This window comes from Balaenoptera physalus (assembly GCF_965194825.1).
Source record: "Balaenoptera physalus genome assembly, chromosome: 13".
Lineage (NCBI taxonomy): Eukaryota > Metazoa > Chordata > Mammalia > Artiodactyla > Balaenopteridae > Balaenoptera > Balaenoptera physalus.
In genome coordinates, this window is record NC_138892.1 from 69,608,512 (window position 1) to 69,630,120 (window position 21,609).

General features: G+C 36.2%; 2 protein-coding genes across 17 annotated transcripts in view; one reads left to right on the forward strand and one right to left on the reverse strand.

The window, feature by feature from the left end:
- NELL2 (neural EGFL like 2) overlaps positions 1–21,609 on the forward strand; it is a 601,925-nt gene that overhangs the window by 548,168 nt on the left and 32,148 nt on the right. The gene's annotated exons all lie outside the window — the stretch shown is intronic.
- The window catches only part of TMEM117 (transmembrane protein 117), a 522,112-nt gene that overhangs the window by 81,963 nt on the left and 418,540 nt on the right, over positions 1–21,609 (reverse strand). For 10 of the 16 annotated variants that reach the window (XR_014252821.1, XM_082422582.1, XM_082422585.1 and 7 more), the window contains one exon: positions 14,431–14,590. Coding sequence is in view for 15 of the 16 variants with exons in the window: in XM_082422582.1 (XP_082278708.1) it covers positions 14,431–14,590 (160 nt within the window). In the remaining variant the exon portion in view is untranslated. Of the gene's footprint in view, positions 1–3,743; positions 3,819–6,189; positions 12,384–14,430; positions 14,591–21,609 lie in introns of those variants that run through there. The other 6 variants (XM_082422581.1, XM_082422573.1, XM_082422584.1 and 3 more) reach the window with 2 other exon arrangements.

A 21,609-nucleotide genomic window follows, 5' to 3' on the forward strand; every position in this document is an offset into this window, starting at 1 on the left:
ATATTTTTGACCTTTGGACTAGCAAAAGGTTTAAAAGATCAATAATACCCAATATTAGCAAAGATGTGGAGAAAGATATATTAGTTTCCTATTACTGCTATAAATAATTACTACAAACTTGGTGCCTTAAAACAACACAAATTTGTTATCTTATAGTTTTGGAGGTCAAAATTTCAAAATGGTTCATATGGAGCTAAAATCAAGGTGTTGGAAGGGCTGTCTTTGTTCTGGAAGCTCTAGGAAAAATCCATTTCCTTGCCCTTTTCTGATTCTAGATGCTGCCTGCCTTGCTTGGCTAATTGGCCCTCTTCCTTTATCTGCAAAGCCAGCAGTGTTGGGCCAAGCCTTTTTCATGCTACCATCTCTCTGGTTCTGCCTCCCTTTTCCTCTTTTAAAGACCTTTATAATTACATTGGGCCCTCCTGGGTGTTCTAGGAAAATCTCCCTATTTTAAGGTCAGCTGACTGGAAACCTTAATTCCAGTGCAAACTTAACTTCCCTTTTCCGTATACTTTAACATATTTGGAGGTTCCAGGGATTAGGATGTGAATATCTTTGTGTGTGTGTGCGTGTGCATGTGTGTGTGTGTGTGTAGTGGTGGGAGGCCATTATTCTGCCTACCATGCCAGGTATTTTTAGTCACTGTTGGTGGTGTATATATTGTCATAATCTTTCTGGCAGATTGGCTTTAAAATATCCCTGAAGCTTACTGTGCATCATGGGACTATGGTTGTATATTAATTTGATTTACAAATTCTCTATAGCACAGCTTTAAAACAGATCTCAAAAGAAGTATTGAAAATATTTACACTGGCCCACCTCCATCAAGCTTGGTGGTTGATGATCTACCCTTTCTGACTTCATAAGCAAGTTACAATCATTCAGAGATGGAAATAATTGTCTAAAACATTCAAAAACACATCAGACTTATTCTTACTGAGAGATGAGGAAGTCAGAAAGCCATTTTAGTGGTGAGATGAAGTGTCTCATGAATTTGAACAGAAAGAGTGAGACTGCTAAACACTCTAGATCTTTGAGAATTAATAATTTTAAAAAGAAGTTCCATTATTCATTTAAGTATTTATCTCATTGGGACCATCTCAGAAAATACACATTGTATTATCAAGAGAACTCTAGAGGTCAAACAGAAAATGTTCTTAGGCTGCTAACCATACAAATGCAGAAAGAACTAACACCTGGACCATGCTGAGGATGATAGGTTTAGTGTCTTCTCCATGACAAGGCTTGTCTGATAAACATCATCAACTCATTTTATTCTAATCAAATTATGTCCTTTTTATAGTTCATTGTCCTCCAGATCATACAGCTAGAGATTTTTCCAGTTAGAACATCTCATTTTATTAGAATCCCTTTTTCAATTTCTCCCACTTTACATTGTTAAAATCTACAAATGTTTTCCTCTCTTCATCAAAATAAACCATAACTTTTTATAATTTTATTATAAAAATTTAGTAATATATATTTAAATGTATATCTGTCACTAAGTTTGAACCCTTGAGTGATTCTATATTAAGATACAAAACAGACTGATGTTATTATTAATATTACATAGTTCTGAGTTGAAAATAGATGGTTGCTATTTTTATAAATTAATAAAGTATCATGGACTCTCTATGACTGAATTTAGGATTATGAGCTTTTAAAGTTTTAAAGTGTTAATTCATTTGGTGTAGTTTTCTCACCCATAATAATAGACGGTTTTACTCCTAATGTGAAAGTCAGTTGTAGTCCTCCATCACTCCATCCATAAGGAAGCCCTTCTGGGGGAGTCACCATGTCTCTCCTAACAACAGTGACAGGGTAAGTCAAGGCTCAGTCATAATATTCTTACCTCTTTTCCTTCTTTCAGGGATTAGGAAAAATATACCGGGTCTGTCATGCTCAGAATCTCTTTCTGATGACTTTTCAATCAGGACTTTTCTAGCCTGTTTCATATTACAGGGAGGAGCAATCATAGCCCCCAAATTTCTTACTCTTTTAGGCTCTTTTGTACCTGTCTGTAAGTGGTACGCTAATAGCAGTCATGGAGGACACCAGTTTCAACTAGGAGAGTCTACCTGAGCAAAAACTGGGCTCAGGGAAATACACAGTATAGTCAGAACAAAGACTCTACTCTGGGTCTATGATGGTTGTGTCTTGCAAAATATAAAGAAAATTGAATTAGATGATAAATATTTCTAGAACCTACACCAAATTTAATGTATAAGTTGTCTAATATCAACAAAACCTTAAATAAGCCCTGTAAAAACAAATGTTTCAATTTCTGATCAATACAAATACAATTCTCACTAGAAAACTTATAAGTAGCTCATACAAGTACACTGATGCCAAAGCCTAAAAAAAAAAATTACTTTTATTTGCAAATATTGTAAAAATTTTCATTTAAAACATGTTTATTGAGTCCCAGCAACCTGTCAGGTACTGGTCAAGGAACTGGTCTAAGTTTAACCAACATCTGTTGAATATTCTCTGTTTGACCTAACTATTCCACACAGTTCTCACAACTTTTCAGTGAAATAGTTATATACATACAAATGAATAAATGTAATGCAATAGGGGAATAACTGTAATTGAAATTTATAAAAATTTCCATGGACATATAAGAAAAGAAGCACTTAGTTTATCTGAGAGAGGCAGATGAGGCTTCACAGAGAAGATAGCATTTAAGCTGAGGGTTGAAAGATGGCGGAGGGCAACCAAGCATGTGCATTGAGGAGAGGCTCTTGCATTGCATGTGCAAAGGCCTGCACCATGAGGAAAGACTTTACCAATTTGGTAATCAATAGATATTTAAGAATTAACGGAATATAAAATGTAAAGGGTGGGGATCAGGGAGGGAAGGGAAGGTGTCAGCCAGGAATAGGTAAGCAGCAAGGCATGGACTAGATGATAAAAGGCCCAGTATAGCATGGAAATGAATTTCTATTTGAAGAATTTTGAGGATCAAATTTTTATGTTAAAAAGATTATTTTGGAGAAATGGGGTTAGCCTAAAAGAAGCAAAATACTATTGTACTCATGTAAGTGAAAGTTGATGGTACCCTGCACTGAGGAAGAGGTTTATTAAAGGGTCTAAAGGAGAAACAAATTCAAGAGATGTTTAGCAAAAAGAACACATAAGCTTGACTGTTGGCTGGAAGATATGTGAGAGAGAGAGACATCTTTTATATTTCCCAATTTTTTTTTTATTTGAGTGACTGAGTTGATAGCAGTCTGAGGGATTCATGATTGGTTGGTTTTAAACATGATAAACCAGAGAAACCCATGGAACATCTAGGCAGATATAGCCAGTGGGCAGTTAGATATCCAGGTCTGAAATTCAGCAGAGGCATCTGGACTTGGGAAATATTAGAGAAAGATCAGTCTATAAGGACTTGAAGTCATGGTGCTGGATGAAACTGCCTTGGAAAAATAGCTGGGAAGAAAAGATAAAGAGTCTAGGACAGGGCCTCAGAGTATACTGATGTTTAAAGGTAGTAAGAGAAAGGGGATTTGACAAATGGTATTGAAAAGAAAGAGACATATAGTTTGGCTTTGAACCAATACAGAGGTAGTTCCATGGAAACCAAAAAACGGAAGAATTTCAAATGTTTAATAATTGAGGCAGTCGTAAGATAAAGCAAATGCCCCCTTGAGATCTTATTTCTACACTTACTCATTACATGTAAAGATCCACTAATTTTCATCCACTAATTTTTGATTTCATGTGTAATCAAAACGCACCTTGGCCTCTACAACTTTGTCCTTCCCCTGAATCTTGTCCAGAAACCCATCTTGAATTGCAAAAGCAGGATGGGGCTGGGGGAAAATAATGCCAAAAGGATTGGAGAATATATATTTTAACTGAAATTTTCTTGGGCATCTGGGTATAACATTGCATATGATAGAACAAAACTTTTCAGAGAATCCTCTCTCTCCCAAGTTCTATTAGCTGTAGCAGCTGCCACCTCTATGTATTCTCTCCTTCTTTCCCCACAACAACTCCTTCCAACCTTCTGGCTCCTACTGTCCTACTGCATAAGCAGGAACCGCCTCTATGTCCTTGAGTTTCCTAATTTTGCATCCATACCTATCAATCTATTCATTAAAACAAAGGATATTCCTTGGTACCTATTCACTTTAGAAGGAATGAAAATTATAAACAACTAATTTACTAATTTTCTTTTTTTTCCCAGACATACTTTTTTGTAGAAATTAATTTTGTTATAAAACTGAGAAATATATACCTCTTTGGTTTCATGCTATTCCTATACTTTAGATCTTACTCAACTTGCCAAATAAATGTATGCAGCTATTGAAATCAAACAAAGATTAAATAAATGGTAAGCATCTCAGACATAAATACATTTTCAGCAAAGGGATATTTATAAAATATATTTTCATCAAAAATTAGAGAAAAATGCACCACGTACATATTTGATGTTAACTGTTCAGCTTTTCACAGTATGCACCACAGGAATGATGTATTTTTATAGGAGAAATGCAAAATTCTGAACAATTCATCAACTGCAATAAATTCCAAGCACCATCTGGAAATTTGGAATTTTCTTGGGTTTCTTTTATGTATAGCCATCTGAATTGTAGTAACTATAGACATTCACTTATTTCTAGGGCATTACCTTAGAGCAGTGAGCTTCAGAGAAATCACATTTAGGCTAAATAAAAATGCATATTCACAGGCCAAATCCTCTAGTACTTCTGATGCCACTAGCTGTAAGAAGAAGACCCAAGAATCTGCATTTCTAACTGGCTTCTAGGTGACCGTGGTCACAAGAATCATCTGTAATGCCTAATCCCCTAGCACTACTGCACACATACAAAGCCAGAAACTTCTGGCAATCTTCCTATAGCCAGAAAATTCACATTTTTTGTAAGAATTTTGGTGATTTTTATGATCAGGTAAGGGTTTGAATCATCCCCTTAGCATACATCTCTTTTAGCATATTATGGCTGCAATGCACTGAGACTCCAACTTCTTTATATACCATCACATTATTATAGTTTTCTTTAGCTAAGATCAAAAGAAGTCTGAATGATTAATTGTAATGCAAAGCATAACTCTGAAACTCTTTTCCAACCAAATTATTTTCTTCTATCCAGATTATGTAATTTCAATACACAAAAATATCTCACTTCAAGGGCCTTTTTAAGGCTATCATAAAAATAACATGGGTCAGGAAAAAATTGTCATGCCAGAGATGAGAAAATGGATTCCTAGACATGAAGTGACTTAACCAAGATCACACTCTAAGAAATAGAGCAAAGGAAACCATAAGCAAGATGAAAAGACAAACCTCAGGATGAGAGAAAATAGTTGCAAATGAAGCAACTGACAAAGGATTAATCTCAAAAATAAACAAACAGCTCATGCAGCTCAATAACAACAACAACAAAAACAACCCAATCAAAAAATGGGCTGAAGACCTAAACAGACATATCTCCAAAGAAGATACACAGATTGCCAACAAACACATGAAAAGATGCTTAACATCACTAATCATTAGACAAAGGCAAATCAAAACTACAATGAGATATCACCTCACACCGGTCAGAATGGCCATCATCACAAAATCTACAAATGATACATGCTGGAGAGGATGTGGAGAAAAGGGAACCCTCCTGCACTGTTGGTGGGAATGTAAATTGATACAGCCACTATGGAGAACAGTATGGAGATTCCTTAAAAAACTAAAAATAGAACTACCATATGACCCAGCAATCCCACTATTGGGCATATACCCAGAGAAAACCATAATTCAAAAAGACACATGCACCCCAATGTTCACTGCAGCTCTATTTACAATAGCCAGGACATGGAAGCAACCTAAATGTCCATCAACAGAGGAATGGATAAAGAGGATGTGGCACATATATACAATGGAATATTACTCAGCCATAAAAAGGAATGAAATTGGGTCATTTGTAGAGACATGGATGGACCTAGAGACTGTCAGACAGAGTGAAGTAAGACAGAAAGAGAAAAGCAAATATCGTATATTAACGCATATATGTGGAATCTGAAAAAATTGGTATAGATGATCTTATTTACAAAGCAGAAAAAGAGACACAGGTGTAGAGAAAAACGTATGGATACCAAGGGGGAAAGGGGGGGGGGTGGGATGAATTGGGAGATTGGGATTGACATATATACACTATTGATACTATATATACACTATTGATACTATATATAAAATAGATGACTAATGAGAACCTACTATATAGCACAGGGAACTCTACTCAGTGCTCTGTGGTGACCTAAATGGGAAGGAAATCCAAAAAAAGAGGGAATATCTGTATACATATAGCTGATTCACATTGCTGTACAGTAAAAACTAACACAACATTGTAAAGCAATTATACTCCAATAAAAATTTTTTTTAAAAAAAGGAAAGAAATAGAGCCCTGGCTCTAGCCTATTGCAGGAGTGTTCCCTTCATTCACCAAGTTTCCTGCCACATGTCAAGTGCTTTGCTTTGGACATTACTTGTGTATATTATTTAATTTGATATGCACAATACTACAAGGTCTGAAAAATGTATGGGCTTTGGAGTCATACAGTTCTGTTTTTTAATCCCCAGTCTGCTGAAGCCAGACTCTATCTGTGTACCTTGGGCAATTCCCATCTTCATTTGTAAAATTATAGATAATAACAATGTGAATCCTGTAGGGGGGTTTGAGAAGATTAAAAAAGATATAGTGTGTCTAGGCATCAAGGTCATAGTAAGTGCTCAGTGAATGCCAGCCTTTTACATTTCTTTCTACCTCCCTGCTTCCTTGTCTCCCTCCATCCCTGTTTTCTTTTTAGCCCAGTTATGTTTCCATTGCACACTCTGCCCTTCTTCATAGCTTGTTCCTCATTTCCACTATGAAACGTTCTCACTATGGTCTCCTAGTATTAGACCCAATCTCTAGTCTAACTAGACTAGACTGCACTTTGAGCCACTTGCTGCATAGTATTTCTTGAATGTTCAGATCCAGAGTTAATGGACCTTTGACTTAGAAACTACCTGTCAGATGGTCTCCACTAGATTTTGATCTCTCAAGGCTGCACCCTTGAAAGCAGCTCCCACTATGGGAAGAGTGTGGACAGCAGGTATACCAAACACAGGGGAGCAGGGAGAAGTCTTCGAGTATCAGGTCCTGCTTGTGGGTCAACTGGTGGGGTCACATCCTCTTCATTACCTCCTCCAACAAACGTATAAAGCTCTGACCTGAAGTATAATACTCTGTTTGAAACCTGCCCCAGTGAAGCTGAGGGCCGGATGAAATGACCGACCATGTCAGTCTTCAACATTGCACTTTTTTTGTCATGTACTGTTGATGCAATGACAAGTGGCAACACTACACAAGACATCCAGGGAGAACGGTGATACACACACACAAAGATGGGGTGGAGGCCAGGGCTGGAAAACTCTTTCAGGATGATGAGCAAGCACTGATCATTCCACAGCACCTGCAAACAATGCATCCACTGCAAAAATACTAATTTATGGGAGATCTATTTTGCTGCCTCAGCATGGCTTTGAAAAAATTACCGCTCATGTGCAATAGTATAGAATTTATATCTTCCCAGTTTTTTAAACACATTCTAGCTCTGTTTTAAAAAAAATACCTCAGGGTTTGAAGAATTTAAATGGGGCTAAAATTTGAATGTCTCTGTTTTCCGCTCGCTTAACCAAATCTTATAATGCCTTCAAGCTACATTCTCCCCACATTATCCATAAAGACTTGCGTGATCTTTCCTGCTCACAATTCCTCATAGAACTTACTGCCTGTTTCAAAATTGTGATCTATTTCATAGGTTAAGCAGACTATTAGTTTCATTTTTGAGTGAGTGTATTTGTCACACCAGTACCCATGATTGGATGCTAAATTTTGTTTTGCCTGATAACCCCAATGCTTCCAACTCACCTATTACCTTCTGCCAAATGTTCTTGATACCTTGGGTCACCTGCCGACGTCTGTTCTCTGGCATCTCCTGCCCACTTGGCTGGCCTCCATCAGGCTGCATGAACATGACTTATCGTGGTAAGTCTGTCTGCTATGTGGAGACCAGTTTCTGGGACCACTAATAAATATATTGATTTATATGTGTATATATATAAATATATAACAGTCTGTCTACCCACTGGACCAACAATGATGTCAGAAGCACAAAATGGTGACAGTAAATAAAGTTGCGATTCAACCTCTTAGACACATATCATGAAGAGAACAGGCATTTATGGTTAATCTAGGAACTATTTAAAGGATTAACTCTTATTCCATGTCGTCATGTGGGACCCATAACAGAAATTACCATTACTGCATTTTCAAATAGGAGGGTAGACCTTGCATAAGAAAAATAAAGATGCAAAATAAATGTGAAGAGGAACTTTAAATACTTTGAAGAAAGCTATATAAAGTATGCCCAAAGCTGAAGAACATGTTAAAACTGGTGGACAGACATTTAAACAACCCTTTCTAAGTAACCTGTAAGCAAAACAGTTGAAATAACTTATCCTAAAAATATATGACCACTGGTCAAAACACTATGGCTCTTTAATTAAAATAGTTTCACACTTGTTGCTCTGCCCTACGTTCTAAAGGAACTGATTCCACTTTCAAAAATTATGACCTCAAAAGAAGTGTCCTACTAAAGTCAGGTCAACAGAGTTTTAAAGTCTACCAAGAGGCATAATGTCTATTTTTTTTTTAAACTAGTCAATCTGCTTCTAAGAATGAGTCACGAAACAGAAAAAAAAAAATTTAGATTTTTAGATGTTACACAGTGAGATGTTTGTTGAATGTAATTTTCATAATTATTTTTTCAGTGCATTAAGAATTAACGCACTGAAATATTTTCAGGACTTTTCAGGAAATATCACTTCTCTCTACATGCTTTCCAACTAGTCCAAAGAGTCCTTTTTAACACTTAACTGAGCATTTTATTCAAATTTTTATTTGGATATTTAATTACTGTGGGATCATACTTCAGTGGATATGACCTAATCTAATAGTATTGATGGTTCATTCTCTTGCTGTTGGTAAACACTTTACTTCTTGAAAAATCTCATGTTCTTTGGCTTGCTGAAATAATGTTATGTTCATTCCTTTATTCTTTCATTCAGCAAAATATTTATGGTAAAGCTGCAATGTACTTAACATGAGTTAGCTGTGGGAATGAAAAAATACATTTCCTCTCCTTGAGCTCACATGTTACAGGGGAAAGGTAGGTATGTAGGTACAAAGATAATAGGCAGGTATATAGATAAATTACAAGGGAGGTATTGAAAAGATATATCAACAGTGTTTTCACACATATATTCACCAAAATATGATCCTTGAATCTTTTTTCTTCTCTTTAAAAGCCTCTCTTCTAAAAGATTTCTCTCATCACCTTGAAGCACATAAAGCTATTACATATATGATGTGTATTTTATCTATATTATGTATCTATTTATATACATAATATACATAAATCTAAGATACACACACACACACACAAGATGATGCGAGAAGCTTTCTAGGGGAGAGGCTGTTAAAGAAAAGAAAGGTTCAAGGATACACATATATGTGCAAAACCTTCCCATAGTTAGCTATAAACTCTAGCAATTTAGCTCACAACTGTGTCCACCTCCTGGGCACTTTGTTCAGCAGATGCAATCTTTAGGCTAGGCTACATTGGTCCAGTTGTGAAACTGAAGAGTTTTTTAATCTCCTTACACCAATCTGCCAGAGTTCAGTTACATAAAGCATTTATGAGAAACTTGACCATAGATACAACTTCATCAGCCTCCGTGGTCATCACCACTGCCTAATCCTGCCACCTTCCACACACACTGGCTCCTGCACTCGTTCCTGCCTGTATCCATCTTTCTGGCTTCTCATCTCTCCTCCTCCTCCTCCTCCATCTCCTCCTCTCTCTTCCCTCTCTCACTCTCTCTCTTCTTGTCTAGTAAAAAGCCCAGAATGTTCTTTAGCTTATGAAGAGAAACTTCCTTCTTCTAAAGCCTTCATATCAGCAAACAGATCCTGGCAGCGTGGTTTAGTTGAATTTAAAAGTGCGAGGTAGGAATTTTTACTTTCTACCTGAACCATTCATCTAAATAAAGATAGTCTTTCTCAAATGCCTCTACTTTTCTAGTCCTATTTATTCTATTAAACTGTGAATTCCTCTCTGCAGCTACAAACTCCTGTGCGGTGTGTCACTGATCTTTGATCTCCCTTCCCCCTGCCCCCCGTCTCCAGCACCGTGTTCAGTGCACACTAGAAATGAATCTGTGAACAATTTCTGAACTTAATGGAACAAAATTGATTCTTACCTTGATGATTATGATACTACTCCCAGCTAGAAAATTTTTCTTGTTCATTGCTCTGCTTTTTCAAATTCTAGCTGCCTGTCCTTCTAATCTAATCTCTTCTCTGAAGCTTTCCCTTACTACCCTGGCTACACGTCTACACTGCTCTCTCTCTCTCTCTTTTTTTTTTTTTGGTGAACTCCTAAGACACATTTTTGTTCTTTGCTTACTCTATAACATATTGTATCTTTAATTCTTATATGTCTTAGGTATATCTTTTCTTCAATCTAGCAGAAAAGATGAGTAGGTGGGATAGAACTGCAAATTAAATACTTATGCAAGGAATTAAAGGAGTATATAAAAGTTAAATGACATAATTATAAATATTAAACGAATTTGAGATAAGATTTCCTCAGAGGGAAGTGTTCTTTACAATTTACTTCTTATGTTCTGTAGTAATGTGTGATTTATATGAGTCATGTTATACTTTACTGGCATCTGTTTATGCCTTAGTTCTAGTGAATTTCCTAAAACTACAGAAATATGTGATACAACAAATAGTTTTCACAATAAACGTACAAAAATTCTATTTAAAATATTCATAAAAATAAATAATTGCACTTTCTCTAAAAGAATTCAGAATTGGCCTACTAATTTTGTTAAAATAAAATCTTTACAGCAGTAGTATCATATTCTAATGGTTTCTTTTCTTTTTTTTTAACCAAACATTAAAATCTCTTTCAATCATAAGTTGAATTTTCCTACCATTAGAAAAGCCTAGGGTCTATTGCTTTTAAATCACTTAATTCTAAAGAGGGAAACCTTTCAGTGAAACTACTGCCTCCATTTCCACCAATTTTGCTACTTTTCTATTGCTCTTTTGTCTAAAATATGTGAATATAAAGTGGATTAGATCAGAGTTTAGTTGGTTATGGACTTGTTAGGACATTTGTATTAGATATTTTTAAAAAGCTTGACTATATATGGCTTCTGGGGCTGTTTCCTTAAATTCACTCTCTCACCACATGCACTAGTTCCTTGCACTTCAACATGATGCTCCCAGAGGGGGACAGAGTTTGCATGAGACTCAGTGCTGAAATGCCACTTCTTTATCCTCATCAAGCAGTTATTACTCTGGGCCTATTGCCACCCATGTAAGGCTCTGTGCTAGAGAGGCTCCAGGGATATATCATTATAAGCTATGGCTTCTGCTCTATAGAGCAGGAAAAGGTGAAATGCTGATCTGCAGTTCAGGTAAAATGTGCTGCAGGACTTGCAAGGAGGAATTCATCCCCTGGCTTTACTGAGGGCATTGGAATGGTCTTCCATAGTAAAGTCTAAATGAGCAAAGCAGGAGAGAGACACAACCTGAGGAGGAAACAGAGGCTCACAGACATCCTGGAATAAGCATGCTGTGGTTGGGGCCAAGCAACAGCCCTCAGGGCTGGGTAGAGCCAGAGCACAGAAGATATGGGAGAAAACACAGCCAAGGGCAGACCGAGGAGAGCCCTGAGAGAGAGCTCCTAGAGTCTGGACTTCATTCTCCGACAGTGGGAGTCACTGACAATATTTTTGGTTGAAAAGTGACATATACAACATGGCATTTCAGCTTGGAAGCTTAGGAAGGTGAGCTGTGTAGGGCATGTGGGACAAGGCGACATTTGGAGGCAGAAGGTTTCACTGGAAATTATTTTACAATGGTATAGAGGAGAGCCAGGACTGGAGTGGTGGCAGAGAAATGAGCAGGAAAGATATGGCTACAAGAGACATAACAAACGATGAATCGATAGGCCTGGCTGGCTGACCAGGTGTTGGGGGAGAGAGAAAAGGAGTTAACAGACCTACTTTGGGGGCCCCATTTTCAACTCCTCCTTGTATTAATTTGGTTTGTGAGGCCCAACCTCTCCCCCTTTTTCTCTGGGACTGCTTCACCCCCAGTCAGTTCACAGATGGATACAGGACAATCCAGTCCCTGCTATTCCTTCCCTAGAATCCAGAATTAGATCCGACAGCCAAGAGTAGTCTCCCTCTGAGGTGTTGGCTATGGCCATCTTCTTCTACGTGAACTGGAAAGCTGAAAAAGCTGCTTTACAGTAAGAGAGAAAAAGAAAGCAGAAGTGAAAGGAAAAAAAGATGAGAGATGGAGAATAAGAGCTAAGGCTGGGTCCCCTGTTACACTTTAGTCTCTGCTTTCATGTGTCCCTAAAATGCTACTGCATTCCTCCACTTTAATTATGCAGGGCATCCTTATAAGGCAGTAATACATTTCCCTCTTTGATTAAGCTGGCTTGGCAGTGTTATTGTTACTTGTAGCCAAAATGGTCCAAACTGATATATTCCTCAGCAGGGGCCCTCCATCTTCAGTCAATTGGTGCTCTGGCCACTCTGTAAACACTTCAGGACTTTACTGACTCCACATTTTCACGCCATTTCCTTCATCTAGAATGCCTTTCCCTTCCAAATCCTGCTGACTCTGCCTGCATAAATCCTGACTATCCTTCCTTCCATCTCTCTTTACGAAGTACTTTTTGAGTGAGTCCATAATATCTGCAAATTTTAATGTTACATTTTCCCACTTCAAGTCCCTGATTTTAGTGAACCTATTGCAAGAATAATTAAAACTATATAACGAGGGTAAAAGACGGTGGATGGTAGTAGGAGATCAGGAAATTTCTGCTCTCACATATACAAATTTAAACAAATTAAAAGATAACGGTCTACTTGGCTACTAATAACTTTGACTTTAAGATGGGTTCAAAGAGGTACCAGTAGGCCACTTGGCCAAAGCAGATATTTTACATATAATAGTATATTAGTTAGGAGGAGTACTAGATGAAAAAAGATAAAATAGCCTTTAGAAAGTAATGCACGACATTATTGCATAAGTTCTATAAATTCAATTTTATAAATATCCAGAGGAGGTCCTATAGCAAGTGAGAGATAGATATGGAACCTTGCCAATGCTTCCTTACTCAAAGTCCAGGTCTTTCTTCACTATGCTAAACTATCCCATGGGAAATAAAAAAAGAAATACATCAATTTTTAGATGAGACAAAGAATTCAACTTCATTTAATTTTTAAAAACAATAATGTATTTTAAATCATCATCTATTAAAATAATAATATACTCTAGGAACCATCTTGAGCCTCACACCTCGGCTATGTTGTATACCAAAAAAAACCAAAAACCAAAACAAAACAAATACACGCCAGATTGTTATTCTCTTTCAAAACACTAACACTAAAACACTTAATCTCTTATAAAGGCCTCTCTTTGCCTGTAGCAATGAGAAAACCAATCTGCTATCCTGTGAAATCTCACATAAATTCAGAACACAATGAAGTTTACTTTCCCTTCAGCAATGGAGCCTTTGTTCTGGTCACTTACAATACCTCTGGAGAGGAAAACACAAAATTGCCTTATGAAAGCAATAAGAAAATGTCTAGCAAATGGAAGGGCATTTAATGAACAAGATAAAGTGCCAAGTAATAGTTAATGTCTCTTTCCTCTCGATTCAGAGGAACACCCCTAAGACCTCAAAGCATTCACAGCAGAAGATTACATGAGTACTGGTGAGCACGATGCCATTGTACAAAGAATCTGTTGCTAAGCAGGGCAGAAATATTGTTTACATGAAAATGGAATGATCTCTGGTGAATACTGAAAGAAAGTGATAATTTCCATAACCAGAAAAAGCATTTTTATATTATTCCATTTCAACTGCTCTAAAACCCTAAGTTGCTTTGGCAATTGCTTATCCCTGCTTTGTTGGCTTATATCATCCTCATCTCTGCAGCTTTCCATTTACTAAATGGCAGGCTTATTTTTGTTTTGTTTTGTTTTTTTCCCTGAAGCTTTGGCAAAAATACCACAACTATTCTGTATGGTTTCCAGGGGCCACCTTTCAATGGTCATACAATGACTTTTTGGTGCCCTTCTCATAAAAGCCCAGTTGGTTTATCCTCTCAGTAAAATTGCTGAAAATATGATCAGAGAAGACTCCATTTACAGCAACTGTAAACTATGCATTTCTCTAGCTTTACGGAGTCTTTCACTGTACAGTGTTTGTTTACTGAGAACAAAGCATGGAGTGGCTTCAGTGAGAGGAGGAAAATACAAAGCTACTTACCTGCATTACAATAAGGAGGTCAAAGACCAAGATGAAAGAAGCCAGGAAGGCTCTGGAAACTTCATCACTGGGCAAAAATCCCCGATTCAGCTTGTCCCAGCTGATCCAGTCAGTTGTAATGACAAGTACAACCACAGATGTCAGAGTGAAAAGAACTGTCCTGCAAGGAACAAGACACTCAGTAAAGAACATTAGACGTAATAATATAAACAGTGCAGAGTGCATGTGATCTCCTGTATTAAAAGTCTACCCCTTGCCAAGTACCTATCCTAAGGCGTAGTCACCAAAGGAAGATGAAAAAAGAAGCAAATTAAAAGCTTTCTTTCAAAAGCAATTAGAAAAAAGTATGACAGCATCTCTTCCAAGATTTTCCCTAAAGGGCAATAAGGTAATGGTTATAGAACAAATAGTTAACAATAAAATATTACAAATAATCTTGGTTAGTGCAATATATGTCCCAAAGAGAGCATTGGTTGTAACTCTCATTACACGTACATTGTTTTAGTGAGGGTGGTGAACAAACATATATAGGAGCATAAGGCAGATGGGTAAGGAAGTCTTTGGATTCCATGGTTATCCTACAAAAGAGAGGGAAGATAGACTGGTCCCTTCATTATTCCCTAGCCTGATGAGCTCTGTAGAGGAACCACCTCTATGTGCCAACCACGTAGCCTCTTCTCCTCATGGTACTCATATCATAGATATCCTGTGGCCTAGTGACCTGTCCAGGTCACACCATGTCTAATCCTCCATCCGTCGTTATAAGATACTAGGGGCCTGAGATTTTTCTCTTACTTATTTTTGTAGCCCCCGTAAAATCTTACATAATTATATGCAGATGGAGTTCAAAGGATGTTTGTTGAAATTGTAACAATTATCAATTAACCTTTTTATAGAAATCAAAAAATATTTAAATTAGTCTTTAATATTGACATTCAAAGTAAATTGGAAATCCGGGCAGTGAAAATTGAATCTGTCAGAGAATTGTCCATAATGTTGTAAAGCCTCTGCTTTCAGAGCTATATTTGTATATAGATATTGTTTTAAATTATAAAAAGGAAAATAAAGAACAACAAATATTTTGAAAATAATTTTAATGTAAAGGAATAAATAAATAAGAGAAAAGAAAAATGGAATAATATGAATCATCCTGGAATTCTCTTAACAATTGAACAGAATACAAATTTCTAAACTGAAATTTTGGCTTTCCTTTTAACAACTTTTTATTTGGAACAATTTATACTCTGATAAAATAAGTATAATGAGCTCCTCTTTAGATTTTTCCCCCATGAATAGAAAAGATACATTTTTTTTTTTAATTTTGGAAAATAAAATTTTTTTAAAAATTTACTTATTTTATTAAAATTGCAGACTCTCAAAAGAATTTGACTCATGATCTCCAAAACATAAATTAAAAATTATCTTTGCTACTGTTTAGAGTATCTTTGAGCATTTCCAGAAATTCAAATGGATTGAATGAACATGGGAGAATTCCAAAATAATTATTAAAATACAATAGAAAGAAATTGCAAATATTATATAGTCAAACATAAGAATATTGGAATTTTAAACAAAATTTTCTCCAGGTTAAGTTGATTCATTTGTTTTTGTCTTTTTGAGTTTGATAAACTTCAAGGAAATTTGAATGCAATTACCACAATTTTTTTGTCAACAAGGAATATAACAACTTCCATGAAGAACAGATAAATATTGACTATTCTTTGAATCTCCTTTTGGTAATAAGGGTATTTCCTCATCACTCGTGGCTTTTCATATGTGTGTTTCACAAGGATGCTATGAATATATATAATTCTTCAGGATGTACTGTATGACCGTACAGGTTGGTAAATGGTTGGGATCCCAATTCTCTCAAGCTCCCCCTTCTTTTCCTCCCCAGCTTCCTTCACAAGGCCCCACACCTTCCTGTTATCTAGCACTACAGGGTGAAGTCTTGGTGAAACATGGGTACTCTAGCACCTCACTCCAACTCTATGGCCAGCATCCATCCTATTGTTTCAAGCCTGTGGTTGACAGGTTAGTATTTTTTTGATGTGGACCATTTTTAAAGTCTTTATTGAATTTGTTACAATATTGCTTCTGTTATTTTTTTTATGTTTTGGTTTTTTGGCCCCAAGGCATGTGGGATCTTAGTTCCCCAACCAGGGAAAAATGAACCCATGCCCCCCACGTTGGAAGGCAAAGTCTTAACCACCGGAACGCCAGGGAAGTCCCGACAGGTTAGTATTTTTAATATCATCCCTGCATTTTCCCCAAGAGCTACCCCGAAACTTCTTTTTGTGAAGACAAATGATTACATTGGAATTCATACTCTAATGTTACTTTGTTGGTCTAGATATGTAAACTGATACTGTAAAATTAAATACTAATGCAGAGGAATATTTTTAGGTGACAAAATCTGAGATTTTGGAATAAGTGTTTGCTGAGCAATCACAAACCTCATCTATTACAAGATTTATAAAGGAGTTATTCTTTTTTTTAAATCTATTTTATTGAAGAATAGTTCATTTACAATGTTGCATTAATTTCTGCTGTACAGCAAAGTGATTTAGTTATACATGTATATACATTCTTTTTCATATCCTTTTCCATTATGGTTTATCACAGGGTATTGAATATAGTTCCTTGGGCTATTCAGTAAGACCTTGTTGGTTATCCATTCTATATATAACTGTTTGCATCTGCTAATCTCAAACTCCCAATTCATCCCTGCCTTACCCCCTCCCCCTTGGCAACCACAAATCTGTTCAAAGGAGTTATTCTTATTCATGCTAACAATCTCATTGTGAATAAAGTCATTAAAATTAATCATTAAACCTCTTTGGTAATTAGAATTTATCATAAAGCCTGTTGTATAAGAGTTTCCTGAGGTCAAATCTGCACCAATTCATGTCTTAGATGTTTGCTTTATTTGATACATTTCATTTATCCAATATATAATAATACTCTTCCTAAAACCTTTTCATAGGTGTTTTCCTGGCTTTATTAAGTACTTCTGTTTTGACAAAGAGTATTGCTACAGATCTTAAGAAAAAGTTACTGGTAATATTTTATTACTCTAAAGGGAAATTAAAGGAGGTATTCTGCCCTATATTTAATATTTAATACTACAAAAAGAATAAAAATGGCAATCATTAAATATGAATGCATATAGCTCAGAGAAAGAGCTGTAAAAATAAAGTCAAGAGAATGGAAAAAAGAAAAGGAGAAGGGGGACCAAAATACATTAATTGGTCATTCCACTTCCAAAATTATATTCAATGCCTTATCTAGATATAGGTATGGAAGCAAATGTATTGCTTGTGGTTTGTTTTTCTGAGCCACATCTTGTAAAATTGATAGACTTTACCATGCTATGATAATTCAGTTAAAACACCAGTTTAAAAGAGCCATGACTCAATTACAAATTACTGTTACAGTCATATGCCACTTGTAATGTGTCAGGGTCTGGTATAAGAGCTTTACACAAAATAGTATAATCCTTACTACAAGCCTACTGTCACTACCTCCAATTTACAAGTGCAGAGACTGAGTCACAGAAAGTTCAAATAACTGGACCTGAGTTAAAGACTTTATACATTATATAAGATATAAGATGATTCAAACCTAGGCTGGCTCATGACAATATGTGTCACAACCATTGTACGTATTGTCTCTCATAGGAAGCACTTGATTTTACACTCTTGTTACTAGGTCTGTAGCTAAGATTTCACTTATTTTCCATTTTTATTATAAGTATAATGTTGGAAAATTATCATCCAGGAGTACTTAATATTGAAAAGTAAAACTCACAGAGACTCTGACAAGGACTGACAGGAAACAGTTAAAAGGGATATTTTCATGGCAGTGAAAATGGAACCTCAGGGATGCTAATCTTCAATGCAGCACCCTTGGGTTTTTATTTAACCAGTATGGTTGAAAAGATGTTTACTCTGGATCACGATTCTTGGGAGTTTCAGCTTCTCTTTTTAAATAGCATCCAATTAAACAATTATCTGGATTATTTCCTTTCAGTATGCAGCCAGCACCAGCAGGACATCCTGGCTCATCAATTCTACCGTCTCTGGTTTCTGGCCACCAGTCAAAGGGAAAGAACTCATACATAATTATCAGCTCAGCTCTCACTTCCCTGTTTTCAGATTTCCAGTTTGTTTGCTTTTCCTCAATTGTTGCTAATTCCTCTTAGATTAATAGGAATTAGAATGTGAGACCAAGAAGCGTTAACAGAGCTTTTTTAATTCACTGCTTCCCAATCTCTGGGCTGGGCTCCTGGGAACCACAGAGCTGCTAAGAAGTGTGAATTTATATGTGCACTATGAGTTGTCTGTAAAGTGAAAAAATGAAATGTTTCCAGAGAGGTTAGGGGACTCACTCATGTCACACAGACTGCCAGGGACAGAACTACCATGAGAACTGACTCTGAGCAAGGACTTGCCCTATAGTAAACCACTTTCTCTCTTTTGCTATAAATCTTCAGATATGCTAAAAATTTTAATATCATCTGGATCTCATCTGGAAACATACTTTATAGCCTACTCAAATATCTATTGTGTATGTTGACTGGAAACAGAGTAGTATATATAAATGAATCAAGATAATCCCCGAATTTGGTTTAATTCATAGTCTAAACCACTCTTTCACACTAATTTCTGGATTTTAAAAAATACTGAACTTCTATTTTAAGTAACTAAATAAGTTAATATTGCTTTTCTTCTTCAAATCATAACCACTTTAAGATAGACTTATTGCATAGTTAAATAGCCTGAAATCAGGGATTAAATCAAGAGAGAGAAGAACTGGCATTAGGCCTCGATTATCCACAGAGGGCTAACTCAGTGTTAATTATCACACGATTTCATTTTGATTAAACCAGGCTGCAGGAATGTACAGAATCTCCTAACTAAAAGAATATATGTTGAGCCAAACAAAATTGCCAAAATTTGACCATGTTTTATCCTACTAAAAATAGCAATTTCATGTGATTCAACATAATAAATATGCTTTTATGTGTTTTAATATATTAGCCATTATTCATGTTCTAAAATGTTTATAGTCTTTGATTCCAGTCATGAATGTCATATTCCTTTCTGATCTTGCTGCACAATTACTGTGATGGCTAAAGGAAGAAAAAATCACTTTAATTTCTTTCTATAATACTTGTGTTAAAATGTTGGAACTCAATCAAAACAAGTCAGATCGTGTTTCATGTTTTCTCATAACAATATAAAAATCTGCAAATCTTATTAAAAATGAAAGGTTTAATGTTATCGCTACAAAAAAGAATGAATGCACGGATCAAGATAGCCAATTTAATCTCACAATTAAGTTAGATATAGTCTCATATTTCAAAGTACGAAATACATGAAATGAAATGTGGCATGGCAATAGAATTTTAAATGATTTAATGTCATAATTTCTCACCATGTGGTTTAGAGGGAAAAATACAACAAGCAGGCATAAACAGAAGAATGCTTTCCTTCACTTTTCATTGCAAAACTGAGAGCCAGTTCAAGCAACCAGTTCCATTCTGAATACCAACTACCAGCACACAGAAGTCACAGATGGCCATGAGAGAATGCTGACACTTTCCGTTTTGCTTGTTTTAATGATCAATGTTGCCATTGCAACTCTGTTAGTAAAACAATCACCACTTGAGTCCTCAAGCCAGTTCATCCTGAAATTCATGAGTTTACTCAGCACTGTAGCCTAGCTGACAAAGTCAAGATTGCTCCTTAGAAGTCTGTAAGGAAATGGTTTTAGTGTCCCTCCAGTTTCCCACTCTTGGGATCAGGAAGCACCAAGGGAACACAAAGGTGATGCTTGTTAAGTGACCTAGAGAGGGAGCACAGCTTCTCCATGTGGCTTTCATTAAGTAAATGTCACAGTCAGTTCTTGGCCAACCTGAACACACTTGTTAAGATAGGATCCCTGAGAAAGAAGATGTAGTTATTAACTTGTCTTATTTGTGGCTGCATTGGGATCTGGAGTCTATAAAGGAAATTATTAGACTCTAATGTTGTCCATTAAAGTATATATTTATGTGTTATTTATCTTTATATCTGTCTATTATTCCATGAAGGAAAGTGCTCTGAACACAGCAGGAGCTCAAAAAACACTGAGCAAATTGAAATGAAGAAGGAACTTGGTAACTCTTGCTCCTGAAAGGGCATGAAAGAGGTGGCTGAAAAAGGCACCTCTGGGTTGGGCCATTTGGCCACGCAGATTGTAATTTATGTGGACAGTGTCCTGGCATCCTAATCTATGTAAACAATGTCCCTTGGAGTTCTGCAGTGTCCAACCATTGCAACTTTATGCGGAGCCCTGGCCTTTGGCAATCTTGATATAAGAGGTGGAAATGAAATGACCACATTTCTTTTAGTGGCTTGAATTCTTCTACCTATGTTTGAGTGATGTTAGTTTACTCAGAGGTTCTTAAAAGTAGCTTATTGATACAGAGCAGAGTTAGTCTTGGTCAGGAGAAATCATTTTAGTTTCTTTGTGTTTCATAGTTTTAGGTGTGGAATAAAACACATGTTCTAGGAAAAAGTACTTAGTAGACTGCAAAGTCCTTAGGATTGGGGCTGTGTCATTCATTACTGATTATCAATGACCAGCACACTGTTGATATTTACAAAACAGTATGAATAAATCAATCTATTTAACCTGATGTAGGAAATACTTATCCCTTACCCTTCACCAAGTTCAGATACTTCTGCAACTCATGGTACTTCCTCCAGTATTTACAGAGCAAAGAAAGAGGACTGTGCAATGCAAAATTAGGTTGCATGGACTTAATGGGCATGTTAATCCTCTGTGTCTCTTAGCAAACTCACCAGCCCAATTTTTCTTCCTAGTGAATTACCTTGTAATTACTAAATAATTCACCAATTCAGTAGAATGAAGCATACGAGATATACTCTACTAATTGTTACCCCAGGTATAAAATATTACCACAAGTTCAGTAATGAAAGTGGTAATAAAGATAAGGCTATAAATAAATGCTCATTAACTACAGATAAGGCCAGCAAGAACTATACCCATTATTGTTTATTTAATGAAAATAAAATGATAGCTATGATACTCCAAACATACTTTTGACTTTTCAAAATGCAAAGTAGAAAATTTAAGTTAAACATACCATGCTGCATTTTTTTCCTGTTA